General features: G+C 41.4%; 2 protein-coding genes across 5 annotated transcripts in view; one reads left to right on the top strand and one right to left on the bottom strand.

Moving 5' to 3' along the window:
* The window catches only part of nbeal2 (neurobeachin-like 2), a 32,616-nt gene extending 15,598 nt beyond the window's left edge, over nt 1-17,018 (bottom strand). For 2 of the 4 annotated variants that reach the window (XM_026184080.1, XM_026184081.1), the window contains exons 1-20: nt 16,439-17,018; nt 9,963-10,051; nt 9,627-9,791; nt 9,038-9,119; nt 8,619-8,731; nt 8,273-8,355; nt 7,480-7,565; nt 7,062-7,365; nt 6,807-6,913; nt 6,328-6,414; nt 5,451-5,534; nt 5,141-5,239; nt 4,343-4,998; nt 4,109-4,241; nt 3,824-3,943; nt 3,391-3,721; nt 3,070-3,152; nt 2,870-2,962; nt 2,470-2,641; nt 1,163-1,296 (exon numbers count right to left, since the gene is read on the bottom strand). In XM_026184080.1, the coding sequence (XP_026039865.1) occupies nt 1,163-1,296; nt 2,470-2,641; nt 2,870-2,962; nt 3,070-3,152; nt 3,391-3,721; nt 3,824-3,943; nt 4,109-4,241; nt 4,343-4,998; nt 5,141-5,239; nt 5,451-5,534; nt 6,328-6,414; nt 6,807-6,913; nt 7,062-7,365; nt 7,480-7,565; nt 8,273-8,355; nt 8,619-8,731; nt 9,038-9,119; nt 9,627-9,791; nt 9,963-10,051; nt 16,439-16,513 (3,096 nt within the window). In that variant the 5' untranslated portion in view covers nt 16,514-17,018. Of the gene's footprint in view, nt 1-1,162; nt 1,297-2,469; nt 2,642-2,869; nt 2,963-3,069; nt 3,153-3,390; nt 3,722-3,823; nt 3,944-4,108; nt 4,242-4,342; nt 4,999-5,140; nt 5,240-5,450; nt 5,535-6,327; nt 6,415-6,806; nt 6,914-7,061; nt 7,366-7,479; nt 7,566-8,272; nt 8,356-8,618; nt 8,732-9,037; nt 9,120-9,626; nt 9,792-9,962; nt 10,052-11,210; nt 11,407-16,438 lie in introns of those variants that run through there. The other 2 variants (XM_026184082.1, XM_026184083.1) reach the window with 2 other exon arrangements.
* A 1,172-nt stretch (nt 17,019-18,190) lies between these two features.
* ccdc12 (coiled-coil domain containing 12) lies at nt 18,191-26,163 on the top strand. Its single transcript, XM_026184422.1, has 7 exons — nt 18,191-18,376; nt 21,557-21,630; nt 24,721-24,800; nt 24,931-24,992; nt 25,077-25,111; nt 25,225-25,301; nt 25,830-26,163. The coding sequence occupies exons 1-7, from the start codon at nt 18,293-18,295 to the stop codon at nt 25,907-25,909; spliced, it is 492 nt and encodes a 163-aa protein (XP_026040207.1). The 5' UTR covers nt 18,191-18,292; the 3' UTR covers nt 25,910-26,163.
* The last annotated feature ends 312 nt before the right edge of the window (nt 26,164-26,475 follow it).

The raw sequence follows: 26,475 nt of genomic DNA, 5'->3' as shown, positions 1-26,475 counted from the left end.
TATGGCCTCCACAGTCACCAGATCTCACCTCTGGGATGCGGTGGAACAGGATTGTCACATCATGGATGCGCAAACAACAAATCTGCAGCAACTGTGTGATACTATCATGTCAACAAAGACCAAAATATCTGAGGAATTCCAGCAGCTTGTTGAATCTATGCCACAAAGAATTAAGGCAAAAGGAACTCCAACCAGTAATAGGAAGGTGTGCCTAATGAAGTGGCTGATTAGTGTATATGGCCAAGATGGCACAGAATGCAAGACCTAGCTAGGTGCATTGAAGAATTACATCTGAGAATACTGTATGATGAAGTCAAGTTCAGAGCTTAAACATACAGGAAATTATCACTGACCCGAAGAAGAAAAAACACTACTGTGCCTGCTGAATCAGCACTGTTGTAACTCGGAAACACGCCACATTAATCCGTGTTTTGTTTGATGCAAGACAGTGAGTGTTTTTGTTTAGCCCTTTTCAAACATGTAACATTGATCAGTCTGACATTCACGCTCATCGTGTTTTTATTCAGACATTTCCTCAAAAGTATGTGTGCCACAGTACTTGTGCAACATCTGCAACATATAATGCACCAGAATAGAGCTTTTTACCCATATACTACTACACTTTATAAAATATGCCACATCCTGTATGTACTTGTGCATCCATACATACTTTAGTAGAACAAACTAAATAAACTATAGCTTATACACTCTTAGTCTGTGCAAAAGTTCACCTGTGTAAAGTTAAACACAAGAAGACTGTTGAAAATATTTAAAGCAGGAGACTCTGAGACATGAGGCTAATGTTTCCCATGTCACTGTGAGAAAAAGTAAACACTACTCTGTCCTTAGATGTCACTAAAAAAAAAAACAACCTTACTGCAATTCAGCACTTTCTCAGGTCGTACAGCTGCTATCACCACTCTCATTCAAAGAGTGACTGTGCAGTCTAGCAAACTCCATACATTCACCCCACATAATCATTTGATACTGTCATTCTGAGAGAACCGCTGCTCTTTCGACAACACTAGACCCGTTTATTACACGGCGATTACGCTGCATCAATACAATGGAAAAGGTCAGATATTCGCTTTCAGATGATAATCAGTTCTTCTCTCATTTAGTTCCCACTCGATGGAATGGATAGCATGTGAGGGGAGCTTACTTTGCTGAGCATGGCTCCTATGATGCTTGGGCCGTGGCAGTGCAAGAGGCTCTCTTGATTAACGGGGTGTTGGCGAATCAAGTTTTTCACCATCAGCAGGAACGCGGCGATGCTGTTTCTCTCTAGTCTGCCCTCTGTGAGAAGAAAAATAGGGCAAATCATTTTTTCCGGTGTTACCGGCAGTCATCATTTCGCATTACCAGGCACTTTATTGACATTTTCTAATCTCATGATGAGTCATCCGACATATGTCAGATTATATGTTTCATTTTGTTACATTTTTTCCAGTCTTAGGTGAACTGACCTACTGACTTCTCATCATTATGCCCACATAGATTCTGACATTTAACCTATTAGGGTTGATTGCACAATGCTTATTGTTTGTCTGCAACTTCCTGCTTGTCATTGCATCGTGCACTACATCTAAGCTCTAATTTACTACTAGTCAGGATGTCACTTATAGATTACATCTAAACTAAATTCAACAGGAAATAATGAATATTTGTGATACTAGCTTTGAAAACTATAAACATGCAATGCTTTCTGACCAGTATACATGCAGTGTATGCAGACATGCTGACAGCTTGGTTTAATTTACTAAAGTTTTAAAAAGATTACAGATGCTACCTCAGTACAGTGAATCTAAATGTTATTTCATTCTCACATTAGTTAAAAGCTACATTTAAAGTATTTTACATAGTTGCAGGATCATACTCTGGCTTTTCAAGGCACAGAAAGTAGCTCCAGTAAAAGTATACTATATGGAGTGTATGTAAGTACTGGGCCACCTACAGGAGCTGCTTGGCCATGGAAACCCATGCCACAAAGCTGCCGGCACACAGTTTTTATGCTGATGTTAATACCAGAGGAGATTTAGAAGTCTGCATTTATTGAGTTTACAGAGAATTGGCAACATTTACGCACCTGTCTGTAACTTTACATGGTCTAAAACTTCGTGGATGAGTTGCTGTGTTTCCTGAATGCTTCTACTTTCAAATAAATAATAACGCCAGGAGGGAAGACATTTTATAAACTGAATTGTTGCATGCTGGGATCCTATTACACAGTGCCACTCTCTAGTCAGTGTGATCATTACAATATCCCTGTGGCTCTGGGACTTTCTTGAGAACAGCAATGGAAGACGAAAAGCAGATATCTCAAAACCTGGGCAAACAAATCGAAGACTATCTATATGCTACTAGAGATTTGTGAGATTCATTTTGGCGAGCGAGCTATTTGATTGTATGCTATAGCCGCATATAATACACAGAGCAGTAAAAAATTAAATTAACTCAAGATTAACTGACCTGCAGATTTGTTCAGCGGCAGCAGCATTGCAGCAGGGCCTCTGGGGGAAGTGAGTTCTGGCCCCAGCAAGTCTGAGATCTCCTGACCTCCATTGTAAACTTGTTCAGCCTCACACACCTGCTCAAGCAGGGGCAGCAAAACCCCCATACCACCGACCACGTTTATAACATCCTGCAGGGACAAAACAAAATAAATCACAATCATAAAAAAAGAAAAAGAAAAAGAAAATTAAACCATGACAAAAATAGCATTGTGCAGTGCTCAGTGCATTATTAGTACAGTATAGGTAAGAGTTCGCAGGCATATAACATGGGTAGTTATAACACTTCTTACTTGCCATAAATGTGAGATACAGTTTCAAAATGAATACAATACATTTGAAAATGCTTCATATCTAACCTTGATGTCCCAGTTCACCACCCTGTGTCCTGTAAGCCTGCCATCATAATGGTGACTGGGTGCCAGGTCCAGACATATCTGATTTTTAAAGGCCTGAAGAAAACATACACACACACATGCATAAACAGGAATAATCTGTACTGTTTATAATTCACCCAATGACAGCACTGTAGTGCAATATGAAAGTTTCAGTGAGCTACCTGTGGAGTGTAGTACAGCAGCAGTTTGCTATTGAGTTCAGACAGCTCTCCTTCCACTTTGAATAAGGACACGTGATTGGGGCCTGTGATGAAGTGTAGAAAGCAATGTAGGTCATGAAATATGCAAACATCGCTCGGTGCACATGTAAAAAAGCTACTCTTGTTTTCAGTGTGCGCAGGACTAATCTTTCAGCAACACGTCTGAGAGACTGTGATTTTTCTTTACTGCTGGTTTCCTGAATATTTGATTGTATGCTGAATTCTGGCAGAGGTGAATCCTAACTTACACTAATACTCAAAGTGATTAAGAACATTTTGCACCTGCAGCATGTAGAGCTCTTGTTTGGGTTTGCTGCAGAGCTTCGTGGCAGATGAAGGCAGTGCCTAGGAGCCCATCCAGGGATGTGGGTGTCCCCCACTCCGTGTCCTGCAGTCCTGCTGGGATTGTGTGCACTGGAGAGTCTCCTATGGACCCCCAGCGGCCACCCGCAAAGGAAGCTGGGAAGGATTGGGAACGGATGAGGGAGGGGGCATGGGAGGGGAAGGCAAACTCAGGTGACGGAGTGGAGGAAAATGATGTGGGCAGGTTAGGAGAGGTGGTGGTGGTAGTGGTCCGATGGCCTGCAGAGCCGATGCAGCAGGATGTAAAAGGCTTCAGGATCAGGTTTGGGTGGGGTACAAAGAGAAGGAATTAGAATGATAAGGAGGAACTCCTCTCTAATAATAGAATACATGCGATGCTAGTTTCAGTTACCTCACTGAAAGATGGAAAGCGAAGCTGTGCGGTTTTACGCAGCTCCCCGTCGATGTAGATAGTGACCAAATTCTGACCAAAAGGACGGCGGCCTGGGATGTGAACTATAGCCACTGAATGCTGTGAATATAGCACAGCAAACACACGTGTTGATGGAAAAAAAAAATGCCATGCTAAAAGTTTGAATACTACAAAGGTGAACATTATGAACATTAGTTCAAAATTCACAGCAACTTTATTTGTAAATTTATTACATCAGATATACTCCAAGGTGTCCACACTCACCCAGCACGAGTCAGCTAGTGGATAGTCTTGCAGAGCAACAGCCATGTAGTCTTTCTTAGTGCAAACAGCCACCACCAGCACGCCCTCCATGGTGAAGAAGGCCTCCAGTCCAGTTCCACTCGCTGTGAAGAAACTTTACAGAAAAAAAGCATCTCAGTCAAGCACTTTAGTCCACAGCAATAAATGTAATTATATCGTGTTGTTACTTTATTGCTCACAAATGTGTCCTTTTACCTGTAGAGCTGTTTCCTGCGTGGTCCCTTTCCCATGTCATGCTGAGTACCCATGCCAGAGCTGGCAGCAGGTTTACGGTTGTTGGAGAAGTCTGAGTGAGAAGAGGGGAACTCCATGTTAAGGCAGAGCCAAGCGTGAAAAGCAAACCCACTGCCTGGCCATCGCTGGATTGAGGGCACCATGATCCCTGCCATCGGGGGTGTAAGATCAAAATATTGCAAGGCACTGTCCTTTCCTTCTCTGGCTGCCATGGCTGAAAGCACACGTATAACGCGAGTGCAGTAGGGGTGGACCCTCCCTGCCAGTGCGCCGTTGTCCTGGCCAACCCTGAGGAGTCTCAAGAGACTCTTCAGCTCCTCTGGTTTGAAACATAGAGAGCCCAAGTCCTGCAAGAGGCCCAGCAGGGAGTCTGCACACTGCCTGTCCAGACACTGGGGATGGGAGAGCACCTGCAGCAGAGCCCCCACCATGCCTGCTTCCACAGCCACCGTGCGACAAGACAAGGAGCCACCGCAAACGGTAGCCAGCCACTGAGCAACCAACAGCTGCAGGTCCCTCTGACCTGAAAGGTCAGGCAGCCACTGCAGGAGCAGGAGCAGAGGCTGGTCGTTACTAATGCCAAGGTGATGAGCATGGGCGTGCGCGCCCTCCACCGCCTGGATAGAAGACAGAGAATAAGAAATAAAGGATAAGATATAGACAGGTTAGGCTAATGACTATAACACCATTTAAACTGGGGCAGTTTGACTTCTACTGTCTCTGTACTCATTAAGGAAAATGAGAAAATTCATATTTCACCATGTTCATCAGCTCTTGCAGAAGCCTTTTGGTGGGTTGACCTTGACTCTTCAGCACGTCAAATAGCTGGGAGTAGCCAATCCTCTCCTTGAAAACCTCCTGAGGGGAAGTGAGACAGAAATAGGCTGGAGAACGCTGTTCTGCAGGGGATAGCTAGCTGGCACACTTCCATATATTGGAAGGAAATACAATGAGCTTTCCCCACATTAACGGAAGGAACTTTCCTGGTCAGCAACCAGGAATTGTAACATTTGTAGCGTTGAGGAGAACATGCAGGTTTTTGTCTAGAGGACATCAAGGAGGGCTTTACCTTAGCATTGGGTGAGTTACTCATTATAGCTGTGAGGACTCCCAAAGCATGAACTGTAATACTGTCTGACCCTTTCTCCCAGACCTGTATGGAAAAAAGGAGGCACAGTTGATTAGAAATGTGCATCATCATGAGCTGGCGCCAAAATTTCCCAAAACAAACGAAAAGTAAACCCTACACAAAAGCTTCAACACATGAATTTTGCACCAAATATCTACAAATTGTAAGAGGAATTTTATTAAACAGCCCTCTTTAAAAAAGTTTTTACACCGTAAGTACTAAAAGTAAGCACACAGTTGAACAAGTCACCAAACAATCGCCCCGTTGTTAATTACTGATAGGTCTCAGCATGCAAAACCCAAAGCCAACCAAAAAAACCCGAAAAAAAAGAAAGAGCTGAGGCAATCCTCAACTACTGCGAGAAATTAAGCAACATCAAACTCCAGGATAGGAGCCAGATCTTTTATACAAGCACCACCAGTCACACGTCAGAGCAGTTAACGCATGAGGAAAAGAAGGAAAGACGTGCACCCAAAAGCAACCATTTCATGCACTATGAAAAACACAGCATGCTCTTATTGCTCAGTGCTGTCAACAGGGAATTCAGCCTATTTACATCTGTGATAGAAATCAACATAATGCCTGAAATAACTAAGATGAGCTGTGACAGGACACTTGTGTGATGGCAGATAAAAAGAAAACTCGAGACGGCAACTATCATGTACAGCCAGTGCTACCTGCTGTATTTACAAATGAGTGTAAGCCAGACTTCCTGCCCTAAGCTTCCTGTTTAAATAGCTCAGAGCAGCTAACGAGTGGAGAGAGCACTGAGTTTCCTGCTGACAGTCCAATAGCAACACAGAGTGGGGGAAAGTACCTGGTCCACTTCGACCTCAGTGAGTAAACGCGTGGTGAGGTCACACACAACCTCACGCTCCGGCCTACGCCTGTTGCTCTGAAAGAGCTACAGGACATACAAACACACGCAGGCAGACACGCACACACAGAGAGCACAAAAAGACAGACAATTAGACCAAAAAAGAAAAAAAAAAAACTCATCCGAGAGAGGCAGAAGAGACAGGTGTGATCCTGGTCTCTCTCAACAGATGCAGGGGTACTTCTTTATCAAAGCCAAGTGACGGACAAGTAACATGGAAGCATGAACATTTGTGATTTTTTTTTTTCAAGGTAACCAAAGAAGAAAGAGATTAGGCGGCAGATGTGACATTTATGAGAACAACAGAGGAAATAGACGTGAGACAAATAAAAAGGTGACAGACTGGTAGGGAGGCTGGTTCAGAAGAGCACAGAGATGAAAGAGCAGACACAAAATGTTTTTAAAGGACTTGCTCTGACCTTGCTGTTCTGAATGAGTCTGAGGATGTGTTCAAAGCAGTTGTTGTTCAGGAAGATAGCTTGAAGGACTGGTCTGTCAGAGCACTGCAGGATCTCAGGAATAGCAGCTAAAAGTGACAACAATAGGGTTGACTCATCTTATTTATCACACACTGGGACAATTGATTCTTGCCCTTCATACCGACTGAGAGAGATCAACAAAAAGGGAACAATCTGCACCCAGGCAGAGTTGAGACTTAGTGAATGTGCTCTTACTTAGCATTTGGCTCTGGAGCGAGATCAGGCTGTCTTCCCAGGACTGCCTGTCTTCCTGATCGCTGCTAAGTGGACGGTTCCAGTTGAGGAGCTGGAAGTAGTTCTCCAGGATGGTCCTGATCTCCACCTGCCGCTCCACAGGGCTGCTGGTGTGCAGGAGATGGATCATCGCTGTCAGGCACTGCAAGCTCAGCCGCGGGAGTCTGGTGTCCTTGGGTTCAGGGGAGGTCCGGCAGCACCATGCTCGCAGGACCGAGAAGAGGTCATCCACAGAGTAAGGAGTGATGGAAAGAAGACCATTCTTCTGCAAAAAACAAGGCGGAGCGTGACTCTGACTCACTTGTATTTTAGTTTGACTGTCTACTGTTTTTCCTCAGACTGCTGAGTGATTATTGATAGACAGGACAGAGTAGCAGACCTTTCCTCCACTGATGACAGCGCCTTGGAGATGAGCCAATCTGAGCGTGAGGAACTCTGGGATCTTCTCGCTCTCCTGCAGACTTTCTGTGTCAGGAAGCCAAAACAATATTATGTAAGACAAGCTAATACTGGAACCACAAGACAGAAAACAAACGCAGTGCTCTCAAAATATAATTAAATTAAAGCAAAAACATTTTCTTTTCAGCCTCTCTAGTTTGTTTCTTTCCCTAATGCATACTGGGACCGATTCCAGGCTCCAGTCACTATAAATAGCACACGGGGCTATAGCAAATGACCAACAGCAAAAAATAAATAAATGAAAGGGAAAACTTCATACCACAACGCCTCAGAAAACGTCCCTTGGAGTGCCTTCTTTGTTTTACAGTTATGCAAAAGAGAAAAGCCTAAGCCTTTCTTATAGGCTCGGTATTACACAAGTAGCCCCTTAACATTGCCAATTACAGCTTGGTATTATGATAATCCTCCTAAAATGTGGACATACTGAAACTTGTCCAGCCTGAGATTTCCCACATGGCTAACAGATTAGAGCAAACGTGACTCTATAATTACTAACGCTTGGACAGCTGATTGAGACCTGATAATTAGACGCAGAATAACTGAGTTCTTTTTACCCAAAGTAAACATGCTGAGAACTGAACCATTTCTACATACACATATATTTTTTCTTTTTTATTCCCAGACAGTGATTCACTTGGAACTGTTTGATTCTTGTGGTATGTGAAGCCTGACAAAGATCAGAGTTGCAGAACAGCTGAAAGGGAGTGTCTCACCATGGAAGAGGGCAGGCAGCTCTTCTGGCAAGGCCAGCGGGGAGAACTTATACTTGTTCCTCTCCAGCAAGCTCACCTCCTCCCTGTAACACACAAAGACTCGAGTCACCACGCTCCCATTCACATCACGCCTAGTTAGTGTGCGGCTGCCACTCAAACCGCTGGTACTAATGAGGTTTGTTTGACTTGAAGGCTTAGATGCAACAAGATGAGGTGTTACTGTGACAAAAGATTGTGCAAGACGTTGAATGCAAATAAGAGTATTCTTCTAGTCTTTGTGCGCCCAAATTCCACCTCCCACACATTCACACAGGCAATGTCCAGTGTTGAAGTAACACACACTCACCCTGCTAGGCGTCTCCTCCACGTCTGATAAGGGTCAAACAGGCTCTCGCACAGCACAAGTCCGTACTGCACGACCGACTCCAGAGACGATTTCTCCCCTTTTCCCTTCTTTAACTGATCGAATGAAAGTTGGTACACATTTATTCACATCTGCATCATCTGTAGTTCATAATCAGAGTAGAAACCCCTGTTTGAACATCTTTCAAATTCCTTAACAATGAAAACAAGGTCAACTGCACACCCACCCACTTCTCTTTTAACCATAGCCTAGTTCTCTTTCCTTAGGGTAAGCATATATATTTTACTACCCAGTTCTGTGTAAGCCTACTGGATCTCTACTTCCATATCCTATTTCAGCAAATTTGTCCATGTATGGGGAGCCAAACTGTGTCGCTGAAATCTTGCTTATGAGGGCCTTACCTGGTTTAAACAGAAATTCAAAAGTTTGATAGTCTCGAAAACAAAACTAGGGGTCTTCTCTGGATCAATGTTCTCCATATTCCTAGAAGTAAAGAGAAATCATAGAATTAGGTTAGGAAAGGTGCTAGGAAAGGTCTCACAGATTGAAAGGGGTGAGGGCACTTTTTTCGGTTAGTCACTGTGGAGCATAATAAAAAAATATACAGTAGAATCACCAGTCAAATCTGATTTAATTAAAAAAAAACAGCTTCAAACGTTACTATATCTGTGAAAAATAGAAATTACCCAGTTCCCCTCACACCCTGTTTTTTTTGGTACAGACTGTTGAATAAAGAGAACTGATAGTGGTTAAGATTTAATTCCACCCACTGCGTGAACTAAGGTGACATCATGAGACATGCGACGCAAATTCGGGCGTATGATTTGGAACCCGAGATGTAGCCTGTCCTAATTAGTCATCTCCTGCCTATCGTCGTGAGAACGTCTGCAAGTTGTTTTACAGAACGCTACGATTAGCACAACCTATTAACTGCGCAACATGTTTACAGTTCTCATTACAACACATTTGCACAGCAGGCTGTGCCCTCACCTGCAAACAATGATGAAGAACTTGATGAGGAGCAGTGGGTGTGGAGTGCTGCTGTTTTGCTCTGCAGCGCCGGTGAGGTGTAGCGCACTGTGCCATAGCTGCGTGCTAAGGAACACCAGGACCTCCCGGGGGAGCAGGGGCACCTCTGAGCTGCACTCCTCCAGCCTGGGAGATGAGAGAGGAGGACATGAGAGAAGAGAAGGGAAGTAAGAGCAAAGAGGGATTGCAGCAGAGGCCGTGAAGCATAAACATGTCACATCCAATGTCCACAGTGCGGAATATAAACCGGTGGAAATTTGTGGCTTTGTAGTTTGTGTAAAATAAATAGCCGCTCACCTCCGAGGCTCCAGCGACTGCACATCAATGAGCCTCTCAAAGGATGCCACAAATGCCTCCAGCCACTGCTGCAGATAGCCCACATCCTTCTGTGGAAGGGAAGAAGAAACAGGTGAGGCTATAACAAATCGGCCTTCACGCCTCTAGGCGTACAGTGTTAGTAAACAATGAAGGGCATGAAAAATGCCCACCTATAAAAGCAAGCTCTTTGTGGTCAGTTGGACCAAGTAGTATCAAACAGAAAGGTTTAGCGCTAAACTCTGACACACGGTGGCTACAGAAAATGCTATGACCTGTTTTTGTAACAGGATGTTGCAAAGAGATGCAATTCTCACAGAGAGGAACACATGAGCTATTTCTTTCCTTTTTCATCACGGGGGAGGTTGAAAGAAACAAAAACAACATGTTCCTTTCATTCAAATCATAATTCCACCCATAACGTCAACAGTGGCCCTGTGTTCACCGTGAGCACATCCTCGTCTCGGACAAGATGTTCTTATTACTGCCCCTCTATAATGTCATGTAAGACAACTTCATTTGTACAAGGATGTTTATATACAACAGTTGCTATCACAGCTACCATCAGTCTCTGCACTGCAACATATCCTGTCAGTCTTCCCTCCACACAACAGTCTCTTGATCTCGTTACAAACAAATGACACAGGTCACAGGCGAAACAGGTCAACTTTAAACTGTTTTTCTTTTATGAGCAATGCTTTGATTTCGATATAAAGCTGGCTCATTATTATCGATAGACAAGTAGCCCTACTTTTGAGAATGTAAAGTTTCAAAACTCAATCTGAAAAAACTCAAAAAACTGAGAAATGTGCAGAAATGTTCTCTGATGTTCATGTGCCAAAACAACCTGTGCGTTCTGATAACTGAGCAAGCAAGTAAGCGTAGCGTGAATCTTCTCCGATTTAGAAGGAAGACATGAGCTGTCTCAGACCGCCTGACTCACTGTACACAAATAACATAAAAAACAGCACATGGTATAACAATTCATCAGGTACTTCCCCCTGAACCAGCAGGGAAATGGCTCGAGTGAGCAGCGTTTGCTGCAGCTCGTGTGGGAAAGCAGCACGGCGATTAAAATCTTACAGTTCAGCACAGTTCTCCAACATGTATGCTTTCATGTTCTGTTAGATCTGCATTTTTAAGTTGCCTGAGTAAGAGTAGCAGCAATCTAATAACCTGAACCCTTTGTGCAACTATGCCTTTCCTGCATTAATGTGAAATGTACATTACCAACTGGCATTGACTTATGTGCCTGTCCATCTCTCATTGTATGCGGCTGAGCAGGGTGCCGGGTTCTTGCGAACCCAGTCTCAGATGAACCGTCGGCGTAGACAAAAGTCAGCGGCTCAGCTGCACATCACTCCTGACCACCAGCAGCGTCTGACTCGCTCGTTTTTTGTCTTCAAGCGTAAAGCGAGCAACCAGGAAATTACTTGTCACTTTAACTGAAGCTTATTTCCTTCATCCTCGCCTCCTCGTCAAACCCCTTCCTCTTTTGGTTGTAGTGCAACTTGTGTGTAGATTGATGAGAGGCCTCTATAAAAACATCCCACAGTAACAATAAAGCACCGGGACTACATTTATGATTCCTATATTTAGCCAAAAAAAAAAAAAAAGATGTTGCAGGAGAAACTTTGAAATTTAGCGTTTGTTTTTGTAAAGTGTGTCTGGCTGTGCTTATGCACAGGGACCAGAAGACTGTGAGCAGATTCAGCTGAAACAGTAGGTGGATGCTATAAAATCACAAAAACTGCATTTGAAATTGGAGAAATTGACTTTAGATGCCTTCAAACGGTTAAACTTTACATGCAGAAAAACCCCCATCTGATTTTAAAGTTGATACACAAACTGCATTTTAAAATCTCTGCGTGTGCTCAACGAAAACAGGAAATGACAAACAACCTATTGTTGTGTGGCTCTGTCATCTGAACAATTAGGTATTTTAAACTTGAGGGGCGAAGATAAGAATCTTAAAGCTGGTTTTTATTTTTCATTATTGAATAGAATCCACAAGTATGCACACTAATATGCTTCATAAAGTGTAGGTTGACTAAAGAGGCTGTGGCATTCAGTTCAGGTACATTGGTTGGCTGTGCAACAGGTAGATTTTAGTGTATGATTAAAAAACAGGGAGAGACAGAGGTCACAGATACACCAGGTGTTTGAATCAGTTCTTGTTTATAAAAACCCGCCAAAAAATGTGTGTTTTTTTAATAAAACAGAACTGGCTTAGACTTCTGGTACAGCGCTGCTTTATGTCTCCACCTTTAACGACTCCTAAAATCTTCCCATATCGACTTACTATTGATCAGCCCCTCTAAACAAATCCGAATCATTTGCTCGCAGCTAATTCAACAAGCTAGTTCAAAGACAGATTTACAATTAGAAAAGCTAATTAAAACCACAATTAGAACAAATGTCACAAACCAACCATGAGCTATCGGCCTCTATAAAGCATGTCATTTATCTCTGTTTTCTCTGCACATGGCCAAGCAGCTGTGCCGCTCAGTGCTGCTTGGCATTCAGCTTCGCTCCAGCTTCCTGCACAAGGGAAAGCAAAGAGAACTTTGATTTTCCTGGTTAGCCGTTCGGTCGGTAAACAGGGGAGCCCAGGCACACAAGGGGATTCAATCAGAGGGCTAACAGGGCTATATATCGTCAGCTGCAGGGATGGATGTATCTCTGAGAACAGTTTGCTGACATGCATCAAAGCACTAGTAACTGGGACAAACACACAGTAGCACGACTGACTGTGTAGGGACAAAAGCAAGGATGTGTGATTTGTTCTTTTCATAGAAATCTGAGGAGGTGGTTTCACAGCTGTTGATGGGTGGCAGCTGGGTTAACGCTGTGGCCCAGCGCTGCGTCTCAAGGCTTTAATTAGGTCCTCAAGCTATGGACCACAGAATAATAACACACCATTTCTCTTCCAGACTAATATCTTACTCTTACATCTTTACTGGCTGAAAATGATGCTTCTCTTTTTTGGCAGAAAAATGGCATCTGTGATTGGAGGCTTACTCCTGACTTAGAGCAGCCTGAAAGGCTGGAACTATCAGTCTTTTTTATTTCTTTATTTTTGAAGATTTATTGATCATCTTATCTAAACAGACTGAAAATCCACCTTTTTATTGTTTACTATCCTCAGATTTGTTTTATGTAGTACTTTCAAATATGACGGGGAAACAAAGAATTCTCACACGTGAAAGCTGGATTTTTTTTTACCAGTATATTAATTTGAACACTAATTAAAGCAGTTGTTGATTAATTTTTTTTTTATGTCAGCCATCTCATCAACTGATCACTTCATTTGTACCTAGTGGTGCGTGTTGATGCATTTGTAACAACATGAAAGCATATTTACCAGATATTTAAGACAATATGACTCATTGAGCTATCCTGACTTTTACCAAGTCAACAGGTCAATTAAAGATTCAATATTTAAGAAGAACTCAAACAATAAGAGTAAGTACAACAATGTTATTAACTCTAGTAAAACTACTCGCTGCCTATTTATTCTTATGTAATAGTCCTTGGTTTTAATTGGACAAAATAGAAAACAAGAAGATACAAATGTAACTTTTTACTATAATCACCAGTTGATTGATCAATCAATCAATTACATTGATACAGATATAAAATATCAAACCAACAAAACTGATCAAGTACTGGTTATTACTACATCCTGACTTGGTGAAAAGCTCAAACATGCCCAAGAACAATACCTTTTTGCATTTTTTCCAGACAAGATCTAACAAGTTATGCACCAGAGCGATTAGATCAGACTCTTCTGCGTACCTCCATACCGCAAGTCATGAGGATTTTATAATGGCCTTCAAATATTCTTAGATGTGAGATATGAAGCAATGAAATAGTGCTGGAAAGGCTGGCCTTACAAAACTGGAGACACAAACACGTCCTGTCTCTTGCACAAAATCTTAAAGTGCCCTAACTACAACTTTGTTTAGCACATTTCCTGACAAAATTACATCAGCAAGCCCTGAAAACCAAGAACTTGTCTGTGAGTAAATAGTCTAGATGTAAATTGCCTGTGCTCAGGTATTTACTGAGCTACAGTATGTGGCAAAATAATAGGAAGCTGGCATCGAGAAAATAATCAGCCTATAAATCATCGTCTGCCTGTGATTTTTGAAGTCACTTGCACAGAACTTTTACCATTTTTCACCGGCTTTAGCGCAATACGCTACTCAATCACAATGTCTATTAAACATTTACATTAGCTCCTGATCTAAAGGTCTGGCAAGAAATGTGATTTTTTTGCACAGTCAAAGGAGGCGGACCTCCTTTATCAATGACAAGCTGTGCTTTCTAAAACAGATTAAAGGCTGGAGATACCACATTTACTCAAACATGCTGAAATCGATTGTTATGATGTATGAAGTTGTTGTGACATACTTAACAACTTCCACGGGACAATATAAGGTCACTGAAAATTTGAGTACACCGGTTTTGGTTTTGTCAGGGTGCACAAAGGAGGTGATAAATGCACAACATTTCTAAACCAATATAACAAATCTGTCAGTGTCACAAACAGGGACACGTAAGGCGCTTTCGGACTTAAAATGAGACGTGTTACAGGGCGTAAAGCAGCCGAGGGCTTATTTACAGCTTTGACAAAACCCCCTGTTGAATAAAGCTCAGGTTTCTTGTCCATCTGACTGATTTACAGCAGTCAATACGTTCTTTAGTGTGACAAATTACAAACAAGGTCTGTGAGTCAGAGATGGGCTGTGTACTAAAAGATGATATTGTCTGTGTCTACCTGACTAACAGGCGGGTAACAAAAACACTGAATACAATTACATGGTGGTGTTTGTAGGAGAGGCCAGTGATTGTTCTCTGTAGTGGTTCTCCTGCCTTTCCACGGCCTGCTGTGCTCCTCTGAGTCACATAAGGTGGTGACATTTAAGCTCAAATCAAATCCCGCTCGAGCAATGGGGTATGTCGTTTACACATGTGAAAAATACACTTTCAAGAATGCTGCGAAAACATGTGCCACTCTTAAAGTCAAAGGAGGAAACTTCTGGTCCTTTTAGGCTTCAGGGCAACTGAAGGAAAGTGACACGGAGCCAAGAGGCAGCTTAATAAGGAAGTGATCTTGCACATAGAGATGTGAGACAGCTGACGGAGCCAGATTCAGGGCAACCCCTCCCTACCTCACAGACACCCCCCCCCCAATGATTTGTTCTAGCAATGGATTGTGACAGCACCTACTACTTGTTTTATTTGTTGCATAACCAGAAAAGTTCAGTAACTTTGCAGTTACATGCAGCAGCAGGAGGAGCACAGAGGAGTGGATTAAACACACTTCCTCTGGGATCTGCCCAGAGCGACCACAATCACCACTTTGACAGTAAATGCTGCAAAAGGTGATACACTGTTGACCTTCATCGGTGATGCATTTATTAGGGTTTGTTTGCAGTTTGTCCACCTTTGACTTCACTCTTCTAAAAAGTCGTTGGCTGCTTTCCAAGATTGGGATTAAGCCCTTCATTAAAACAACATTCAGTGAGATACATAATGAAACATGAGCCACTCTTTGAGAAGGTTTTATCACTGTCAAGAGACTAGCCCTTTAGATCTGCTGTGATGATGATGAGATACAGCGCGTACAAACTTGAAAAAAAAAAACGCTCCTCTTCTTCTTTTTTCTTTTTCTTTTTTGTGTCCTCAGGCATGGAAGCAGATTGCAAACTCATTAAATAATAATAATACCCAACCAAACTGTCTTCCTTCTTCAAGTAGGAACATGATATGAAAGCATTTGCAATATTTTACTCCAGTTAATTTGTTTTCATCCATATTAGCAATATATTACACCTTAATAAACATCCAGAAACCTGAGCTGCACTCACGCCCACAGGGGACAACATCTGAGACCAAACTCCCACACAAACAAATTTGACAGTCAATTCAACATCGGAGAGAGGAAAGCAATTGGCTACTGCGTAACAGTGCTGCTGCGTGCAAAGCCTAAGCATATGCTTCAAGTAATATATGACAGTAGGATCTTCCAACAGTTTAAAAGGCGCATGCTTTCAGTAGGGGAGACAGGCAAGCAGCAGAAACAGGAAGTAGTCTGAGTAACACCTGCATCACAGGTATAACAACGGATATTCGAACAAGTGATTAATCAGCTTCAAATGCCATTTTTTTACGCGTTGCTTTCGAATTGGGGACAGCTTAGAGGCGCATCAATGTGACATGATATTATTTTATAGTGTGCACAAGGCAGCTTCGGCTATTAAGAGAGCGTCACTGTAAATGCAGGAGAAAAAAAATACGCGAGTTCCTCAATAAAACCTCGATTTTTCAAAGAGCGACCCTGTACACACACCGTGAATCACGCAGAGTATTTAGGGGTCACAATAAAGTTCAGGCAAGGAACCTGTGGCAACAACAGGTGTCACCGTCAGCTCTTCCGCACTTGCACTCACCTTAGTGTAATATAACATCCACAGCTCATACAGCTTTTCTTTCGATGCCATTCCGCCGCCCTTGTGGTTGCTCATTATTTCCTTTATTTTCTTTTAAAAGATCATGAAACTGGCAAAGATGGTCAAAGCCACGGCTGTCTGAAGTTGCTTCCTACAGGCAGGAGGACGCAGCACGCTCCTGGGTGAACCATTCCTGCAAATTCGGGCACAGTAATCCCAAATAAAAAAAAAAGTGCTCTTCAGTCTCGACACACAAAGTTGTCAGGGTGACGTGAAAAAGCAAAACATGACGGTGTGGATGTGGCCGCGGTGCGGTCACTGCCCAAACTGTGCAACCAGGAACACAAATGCGTGGAAATGCATGTCTGGAGAAACACCCATGTCCGCATTTAGAGCGAGCTCGCTGCCGTATGATTCCTGTTGGAGAGAGTTCCCACGGAAGCGACAGATGCCATCCGCTCAAGACCAACAAATTAATGCGCTGCCCCTGCGGTCTCGGTCTGGAGCGGTGCGCGATCCTAAACGCTGTGTGACAATCAGGAGAAAATTATCACCAACTAGTGTGTAACCCTGTAAAAAAAAAAAAAAAGACAAGAAATGTGGTGAAGAGTTCTCTAGATCATGCTCACAGGTAGGCTGATATTCTTAAAGGCACACACACATATAAACACTGCCTGCTCGAGGGCTGATCTCACTAACTGACTGCCACCCGGGAGCAATGAATGCAGCTGCCCCCAAAGTTTTTATCATATAAACGTTTCCGTACAAATAAAACAAATAACCATTAAAAAATTGTGCAAAGAAGACTGAGTGCTCAAACTCTCACTTGATTATTGAATAAAAGCCTGCGTTGTGTAGTTACGGGTGTAGGGGTGTAACTGTCAGCTTTTAAAGCGAGCAACTTTCAGTTCTGATGACAGCTGCTCACAGTGGGTCCTTACTATATTCCTTATTGTGATCAGATAAAGCGACACTGTGGCTGCGTTAGTCCTTAAAAACTGAAATAATACGTAGGTGAAAGATTCAAAACATTTACTCCTGCAAGTATGAGGGGTATACTGAAAAAAACACGGCTTTATCTTGAACAAAAAATAAATACACACTGGAATGTTTTATTTTGTAAAATATTACCTTACGGAATTACTGTAAATGACAATGTTTCCTCTCCGCTCTGTGCTGAATGCATGTCAGAAGTATGTTTGTCCCCTGACTGAGCAATAACATGGTTTATTGCACATGGTCATTTTATTGATATATAAATCGTATCCCTCCTAGTTTTATGATCACCACCTTAGTAATATCAGCAGCAGGTTTGTATTGTCATACACACTCTCGATTAGGAGGATAGACAGGGTGAAGCTCGAGGCAGCTGTATTACCATGGCAATGGCCTACATTCCTAACCAGGACCTGTCACTGGGACCATCAGCAGGCAGGTCTGTGTACAAGTCCGTGTTTTACGTTTAGTATATAAATATAGGTTTGTCAATATCGTTAAAATAGACTGAAATAAGCCATTCAAAGATAGCTTGTAAGCTGCTGAAAGTTACATTAGTTAAGGTACTTGATAATACAACTAACATAGACCACATACATCTTATTTATAAAGTATGTTTTAATTATTTATTTGGGGATCGCATTATTGTAAGCAAGAGTTTGGTTTTTAAATAATTCTCGTTCAGATTTCAAGTGAAACTTACGGATGATTGTGATTTTAAAAATATGAACACAACAAAGAACAAAATCACATGATGAGGCAAAAGGCATCGCAATCGATGTGCTCTATGGACTTCTTTTGTCCGATCAGGACAATGAGTAGATTTCAGAGAGAATCGAGCGGCGTGTGGCTAAAAACATGGAGCAAAGTGTTGGGTCGCTTCAGGAGCAGGCTCTAAAGAGGAAGGAGAGGCTAAAGGCTCTAAGAGAGAAACAGCTTCATGTAAGTTTCTTTTATGGCGTTGGCGGTATGTTGCAAAGTGTAGCACAGGCCACAGAAACCCCGTCATTTTGACACTGAGGTACCGTTAGCAGACTTAGCTTTTAGCTAATACTAGCATACTCGTGTGTAAAATCAGCCTTATTTTTAGCCCGTAGCTTTGTTAGTGAGCTGTCAAAGTTTCGATAAATTCGTTTAAATATAAACAGTTTTAGTAATTAATTGTTATTTTACTGGTATGTTTTGCATTTATTCTAATCTCATGTGATTGTTCTTGCACCGTGACATTCTCGTTGTGTTTTAGTTCGGTTTCATGTTAGGTCGCTGCTAGCGTCGACAGTTGAATTAAAACCGCTTCTCAAAGTCAGTTACAGTGATACTACATCAGATGCTGTACATTAACTACAGTCAGTTAGACTATAGATCATTTACGACCCAGTTTACAATACTGTGCAAGAGTCTTGGGCCATCATTTCTCCTTTTTGCTTCCACGGTAGAAGCTGTGTTATGGTTTGGCGCTGCAGGTCAGCCAGTGGTGTTAGGGATCTTGTCAAAGTTGATGGAGTTATGAAAAAGGAAAAGTAGCATTTTGTTCCCCAATGCAAAATCATATGGAAAGTGTCTCATTGGGAACAGGTTTGCTTTTCAGCACGACAGAGATCTCAAAAAGCTGCCAGTGCATTAAAAATATCACTGGATGGAAAAACACACAATGAAGCACTGTCAGTCAGACCAGATCTCAACATGAGGAGTGTGGGATCGTCTCGACAGAAACCAGAAAAGAAGACAGAGCTTTAAATGTCCTTCAAAAAGCCTGGAGAACTATTTCTGAAGACTACTTAAAGAAATGACAAGAATGCTTTCCGAAGAGAGCTCAGGCTGTGTTGAATAAAAGGGGTCATACCAAATATTGACTTTCAAGACTGTTAGAATTGTGCAAACTGTGCTTTCTTATTTTCCTATTAACATATCAAGAAATGAGGGTGGCTCAAAACTTGGGTGGGTGGGTATTCACTTCTGAAAAACGTTGCCCACACAGCTCGTTCATTCTAATCTTTCTTAACAATACATAAAATAAAAGAAATTAAGCATAAATGGATAAATATTCTTCATCACAAACTTCAACCTCAAACACTCATGTAAATAAAGAAATTGAAATGAATATCACAGTATCACCAAAAGTTAATTCTGTTCATCTGGACGTAGCGTTTTCAGTGGGAGAAACGTTTCATCACTCATCCAAGTGACTTCTTCAGCCTCAGCTGACTGCAGGTTTTCCCAATCTTATAAACAGTACATTTGCATAATGACTGAAACTAGCACCACTGAAGGAACAATGGGCTGGGAGGTCAGATACCACAGTATCGAGCCAAAGTTCAGGTTTTATTTGTCATATAAAGGCAATGAAATTCTTAGGCTCAGAGCTCCCTCAGAATGGTGCATAGAAATGTAAAGTTGCAGATAAGTAGCATTTGGGTAAAAATAAAATAAAGAAAATATATTTACTAAAAATACTGTAGCAGCTTTAGTGCAGAATTAATGGTATATACATGTAGAGTGTATCAGTGAATCAGGTGAGTGTTAGTGTATGTTTGTGTTGAGCACCCTGAGGAAGAAGAAAACAGTGATGATTGCCACTATAGTCTACATTTATCAAGTCACTATACTGTAGATGTATAAATAAATAGTTTTCAGATATTGTTTGTTTCTCATTTACTAATACTGATGCAGTGTAAATGGAACAAAAATAAACTTGCTAGTTAAAAAATGCATCATTTATGGTGAAAGTTGGAGAAACCTTGGTAAAAAAAATACGGTAGGGTAAATTCGGACTCCCTGTTATTTGGAGGATTTTGAGTAAAGTATGCAGGTACCTCAGTTTTATTAAATATGCCGAGAATAAATCAAAGCAGTCAGTTGTGTAGTAAATTTAAGCAGTGTGTTAGATGTGTTTGAGAATGAGTTCTTCATCATGTACAATCAGAACTGATGCTGCATTTGCTTCAGCACACCTCGGCTCTTGGACTACAGGACTCAGACGGGGATGTTGCACCAGATTTTCTGTCACTCCTCCACAGGGCTGCAGTCTGTGTTGAACAATTTAAAGGTTACACAATCATTGTCCGCCACTATGGCAGAGTTTCAATTCTAGTTATCAATTCATTTAGCAACAGGAAGGCCCATTCAATGCGAAAGCTACTGTTTTGGAAGCTGGATCACAACTTTCACTAAGCAAACGTTATCTAGTTTTGCTAGCAACAGCCGATAAATGATCATTGACATTCCTGCAGTGTGTCGTTGTTTTCCGTTTGTGCTGCGCTTCAAGAATGAGCCAGTACCCTGAATTGTTCTAGCAGGTGGTCAGGAAGTCTCTTCAGGAAAATGTAAGCTGGGAGTGGTTTGATATCCTTTGTTACAAGATGTGACATGGGCTCAATATTGTGCTTTTGGAATTTCTGCAAGCCTTTTTCATTCTTCACTTACACTGTTGTTTACAAATGAAAGGTTTAGTGTGTGACACCATCTCAGATGCATCATGACTAGAAACAAAGCTTTAAATGATCAGGATGAGTAATCAGAGTTGGATTAGTGGGGCTGATTTTAAATTACACATAGGTGTAAATGTAAGTGCGAATTTTTGTCTTTCTCTCTGTGTTAGCCCTGCGACAGACTGGCGACCTGTCCAGGGTGCACCCTGCCTCTTGCCATATTGTAGTTGGGATAGGCTCCAGCAACCAACCCCCCTCCCACGCAACCCTGATAAGGATAAGCATAAGAGAATGGATGGAGTTCTCAGGGTTTATGAACTACTTCTCCTGAATAGCTCAGTGTCAAGAAATAATGCAGCTTAAAATGTAAATTCATTATTTGACTCTCAAATGACGAGTGACAACAAGCAGATATTAGTTTGTTTTTCTATGCAAACAGCACCATGTTTTTCTATGGTGCTGGAGCTAAAATGACCACATACATACCTTCACTTTCACCAGCCACTGCCAACACATTTCGTTTATGTAAATAATATAAAAGAAAAAATGATTTTCATTTTCTTATCATATGTTACAAAATGATTCTTCAGGGCAGATTACAATATTTTTTTAGTGTTTTTTTTTTTCTAGTTTGTACTCTAAGAATAATGAACAATTAATGCCGGTAATGTTAATAACTTTGATGTCCTTACAGGGGCGAGAGCAGGACAATGGGGAGCCAGAGAGCAAAAAAGCCACATTAGAAGAGGCCACTCAAGAGAAACACAGGTTGGTTTGCTGCACCTCCCACAGAAAACAAACGCCTGTTATCTTTTAAATATTCGTCATAAAAGCTTGTTACTGCGTCTCCACTCATTGCTGTTACTCGCCCCTTTAGCTGAGGCTTTTTAAGCTGTGCAAACGGAACTGAAACTGACTCACAAGTATATCATCAGAGCATTTATCTGCCCTTTATCTAGACACCAATGCATGTCTCGGTGTAAGTTGTGAAATGCAGTATTTACACTTGGCTGGATCCCAGCCTTGTGCTAGTAGCTGCTCAAATAACCTTCAGCTTACTCAACTTATGTGCGTTCATTTGTAGGAAGGAGCAGCCATCTTTCCTGTCCTACAGGACCTTTTTTCCATTGTTTATATTTAATGACTGCACTGACGGCACCAAGGGAGTGCCTCTGTTTTTCCTCCAGTCCAACAGGGCAGATCTCTTTCATGCGAATGAGAAACTCGCTGTAGGGTTAAGAGCCTAACTTAGACATTTGTCTGCAACGAAGGCTAATTATTGCTCAATGCAGTCTATAGGCTTTTTCTCTTTTTCTTTTTTTTATGTTTTAATTTGAGACTCATCTTTAGCAGGGTGCCAGTGTAATGTATCTTGGGATTGGTATTAAAATTTCATGGGGCATCAAATGACTAAACGAATGTATGAGGGAACAGAACAATCAAAATGTTTGTCCCAAGGTTATTCCAATTTTAATTTGTGAGAGCTTCACCAGTTTCAAATGTCAAAATGAATTCATTAAGATTGCAAAGAACCTTTTAGCTTCCTGTGTGATATCATGCATTCCTCCAAGCCTGTTCCACAAAAGGCACCAACCAAACCAGGCAGCTTTTCCTGTTAGATCTTGTTAGGTGTCAGGGTGTTTCCCTGTCTTTTCTTTTTTTAAAGATAGGTAAGTAGATTTAGAGTTCTTGGAAATGGCAAACATGTTTTAAGAAATCTGAACTTGGAAATATTGTTGTTACATGTTAGTTTTTTGTTTTAATTTCACGTTTAAATTAAAGGATTTCTGGTAGCCTGGAATTATTTTTACTGGGGTTTGATGAAGCAGATAGCTTTATCAGTGCAAACATTTGAACACACTGCTGCACCTCCTCCTTAAAAACAGTTCACTCTAAACATTTTGAGAAAGCCAGACTTCGACCAGAGCTCTGAATTTATCACAGGTTCTCTTTGATGCTACGGTGTGCTTGAAGTGGAAATGTGTAAACACCGTCAAAAGGTTTGGAAGTGTAAAACTAAGAGACAGTCAGGAACAAAAAGCTTTTGAAGGGCGAAAATTTACATGAACTCTTTGTCCTGTTTTTTTTGTTCTGCTAAAGGGGGTGTGGGGTTGGAGGCGGGGGGAGGATTCCTGATAGATTAGTGGGTTATAATTCCCTCGAGTCGTAGCACAGTTTGTCTGTGACAAACCCTCTTAAAAAAATAGCACAAAATCCCTGTGATAGACAGGTGACCTGTCGAGGTGTATCCCACCTCTCACCCAGTGATGGCTAGGATAGGCTCCAGCACCTCCACGACGTGGTCCTCAGATGATGACGCTGATGTTTCCTTTCTTCCCACTTACCTTGATGTTGCTCCATACAGGAATTATTTTTTGTATTTTTGGAACTTTGCGTGCCACTTTAGCTCCATTCTTAGACAGTAGAGATTAGAATGACTTTGTGCTTGACGTTGTGACACTTATCCACCCTTTCCTCTGGCCCCGTATATACGTTAATTATTTAAACACAGTATAATGCATAATTTAGTTGAGGATTGTGCTAAATGTGTTCATGTTTCTTACATGTAGCAACATGTTTTGGGCTACGTTTGTGCCTGTTTAATAGCTTGTTAATTGTAGAAAGCTGTCAGAAGATAAGGGGTAACAGAAGAGCTCCAACCCAAGCTTCAGGATGCCTGAGGAAGACATGTTGTGCTATCATTTTGAAAGCATTTCTATTTATTTCAGTTTTACGTGATGAAGGCTGATAAATGACTGCTTCTACTAACCTTTGAAGTGTATTGTGGCTGCTAGGAAAACCTGCTCTGCTTGCTTTTAAAGCAGTTTATCAGTATACCTCTGCATATCACATAAATTTTACTGCAGTAACGATGTTTTAAATAAAGATGACATGTTAAGCTCATTACCAGGTCCATATTTTTCATTGTAGATGCTCCTACAATAGCTTTGCATGATTAACTATTTCAAATAGTCGTTTTTTTACCATATACTAGACTTTTGTGCACTCTTTGAGCTGACTTTCTTCTCATTGGGTGCCTTTTGCAAAGATGCAACGATTTAAACAGCAGGCTGTGCGCCTTTCAGATAAGTGCAACAGAATGTCTTATTTCTATTTGTTGTGTTTGCAGTTTTAATGCTAAAAAAAAAGTCCCTTTTAATAATCAGCTGGACAAACCAGCACAGTGCCTCCTTAAAACAGCCCCTTCAAGGTCTGATATGCTGGAGGTAGAGAAAGAGAGATGTGTGAATTAAAAGTGGACCTCAGGCGTCCAACCACAGAACATGACTAGCATTTTTGCCCACACCCATACAAGGCATTGGTCTGTCTTTTGGCAGCACCAGGAGTCTGATGAATGCATCAAGAGTGTACGCTCTCAAGCTTCATCACAAATCCACGTTAAGCTCAGAGCAGCTGATAACTCTTGGTTGGTGCTTGGGCAGACGGTAGTTTACCTCTGCCTCTGGACCCTCGGTTTAATCTGCAGAGATGTCAGCTAAGCTTGCCAACAATTCCTCCATGTGGAGTTGTGATGAAAGACGGTATAATTCAACATCAAGGGAAGAATTCCTCAGCTGTTTGCTGCTCTCCTGCCCGGCGGCAGGTGGAACATGTTAATCAGAAGTGTTCACGGGAATAAAGAGGGACATTATACCCAACCTTCTTTAGACATTAGATGTGCAGCTGTGTAGGGATTGCAGGTGGTCTTTTATGCTCTTTAGTCTCCGGTGGAGTATATTTGCCTACACTGCCACCTCCTGGAGGTCTAGAGTGTGGATTAATGGTATGAAAAAAGCATTTTAAGAGCATTCAGACTTCTAATAGTAGTATCACATTAAGTGGTATTTTTTTCCACAGAGAACTGAAATTGAGGAATTACGCTCCAGAGGATGAAGAGCTAAAGGAAAGACAGGTGCCTAAAGCCAAACCAGCATCAGGTAAGAAATCTTCAATCAAAGGCGACCTTTAAAAAACATTTAAAAAACCCTTTTTGGTGTCAATGCTGCCTTACTGATTGTAGTTTTGACTCCTGTTGGCTATATAATGATAAGTATTTATTGTTTGCAGTGGAAGATAAAGTCAAAGATCAGTTAGAGGCAGCTAATCCAGAGCCCATCATTGAGGAAGTGGTGGGTACCCCTGTGTAAACGTGAGTTTTCTTCACTGAAGCATTTTTATCTGCCATGTTGAGTTTTTTCTTTTTCTTTCTTCAGGATTTAGCCAACCTTGCCCCAAGAAAACCAGACTGGTAAGACCTGTTTTCAAAATAGCTTTCCAAGCTGTATGGTGCATGATGAACTCTTGGTGTATTTTAAGATATTTCGTTAATGATTTTTTTAAAAATTGTAATTCTGGATTTAGGGATCTAAAGCGCGATGTGGCAAAGAAGCTGGAGAAGTTGGAGAGGAGAACACAGAGAGCCATCGCTGAGCTCATCCGTCAGTATTTCCTGTTATGTTTCTGCCTTTTATCACTACATTTTCGTGAGGCCACAGAGATGACGGTGCCTGAGCTGGGCATAATTTATTAGGCTAATTGCTCTGTGGTTGACAGACTCTGGAGGCTTGAAGCTGTCTGATAACATCAGAGGTGATCATAACTGATGAGTGATTCTAAAAATAGGCAAAATGAGAGATACATCACAGGTTTAAGTCGAGTAGGAGATTTCCCATATTTTTATTGTGCGTAACTGATTACTGAAGACCTTTATTTAAAAGCATTTAAAGTACAGGAAGCCTGGTTTTGTTTTAATGTGTATTAGGGACAGGTTTGTATTGTATGTTATTTCATCAAAAATATCAGATACATCTTTAAAAGTTAGTTTTAAAAAAATCATTATCCTCCTGTGATCTACAAGGCTGAATAAGATCTTACTTGGAAGATGGAAAACATTGTCTTAAGCTTATGATCAGAGGATGCGGTCAATGAATGAGTCAGATTGAGTGTTTGTGTGTATGTCTTTCCAGGTGATCGTCTGCGAGGCCATGAAGAGGAGTTGGCCGGAGCCGTTGGAGCCATCGGAGCAGAGGCGGGAGATTCAGACTGAATCCAAGATGTGACAGAAAACAAGGAGACTAAACAGAGATGCCCAAGATTTACTGCAGCAGTCACATCTGGGTTGTGCATACAGAGGTGGATGATTTAATTGTGCAGGGAGTAAAGCAGTGTTTCCTGTCAGGTCTTCAGGCGAGTCATAGCTTCTGTCCTTGTAGTACATTCTGTATATGTGGGGTTTTTTTTGGAGATGCATTATTAATGTAACGGCCAATATTTTGTAAAATTAAAATATTGTTTTTTAAATTGCTGTCCATTTCATTTGTAATTTTTGCTGCCTTAAAAAAACTGAGGAAAACAGACAAATGTAAATATAAACAAAAACAAAATGCAGTGATTTGCAAATCATAATCTCGTAAACTGATGTTTCCATAGAACATAAAAGTTTAAACTGGATAATAGCATCTAAATGACATTGATATGTCTCTTGCATCTTATTTATATCAGTTCATTTCAATTGTATTTGATATTTTTACCTTTTTTTTTCTCCACCCCTGGTGAGCCTGAATCGAATAAGTGTAAGGAAATGGATTGATGGGCAAAAAGAAACTACACTAC

Source organism: Astatotilapia calliptera, chromosome 11 (assembly GCF_900246225.1).
Source record: "Astatotilapia calliptera chromosome 11, fAstCal1.2, whole genome shotgun sequence".
NCBI classification, from domain to species: Eukaryota; Metazoa; Chordata; class Actinopteri; order Cichliformes; family Cichlidae; genus Astatotilapia; species Astatotilapia calliptera.
Note: the sequence above shows the minus strand (reverse complement) of the source record. Positions and strands in the feature narration are given on the sequence as shown.

Coding starts and splice junctions, on each gene's coding strand:
- ccdc12 (XM_026184422.1), top strand. CDS start 18,293: ATGGAGCAAAGTGTTGGGTCGCTTCAGGAGCAGGCTCTAAAGAGGAAG. Junction 18,377..21,556: donor TAAGAGAGAAACAGCTTCAT/GTAAGTTTCTTT, acceptor ATGTCCTTACAG/GGGCGAGAGCAGGACAATGG. Junction 25,302..25,829: donor AGCCATCGCTGAGCTCATCC/GTCAGTATTTCC, acceptor ATGTCTTTCCAG/GTGATCGTCTGCGAGGCCAT.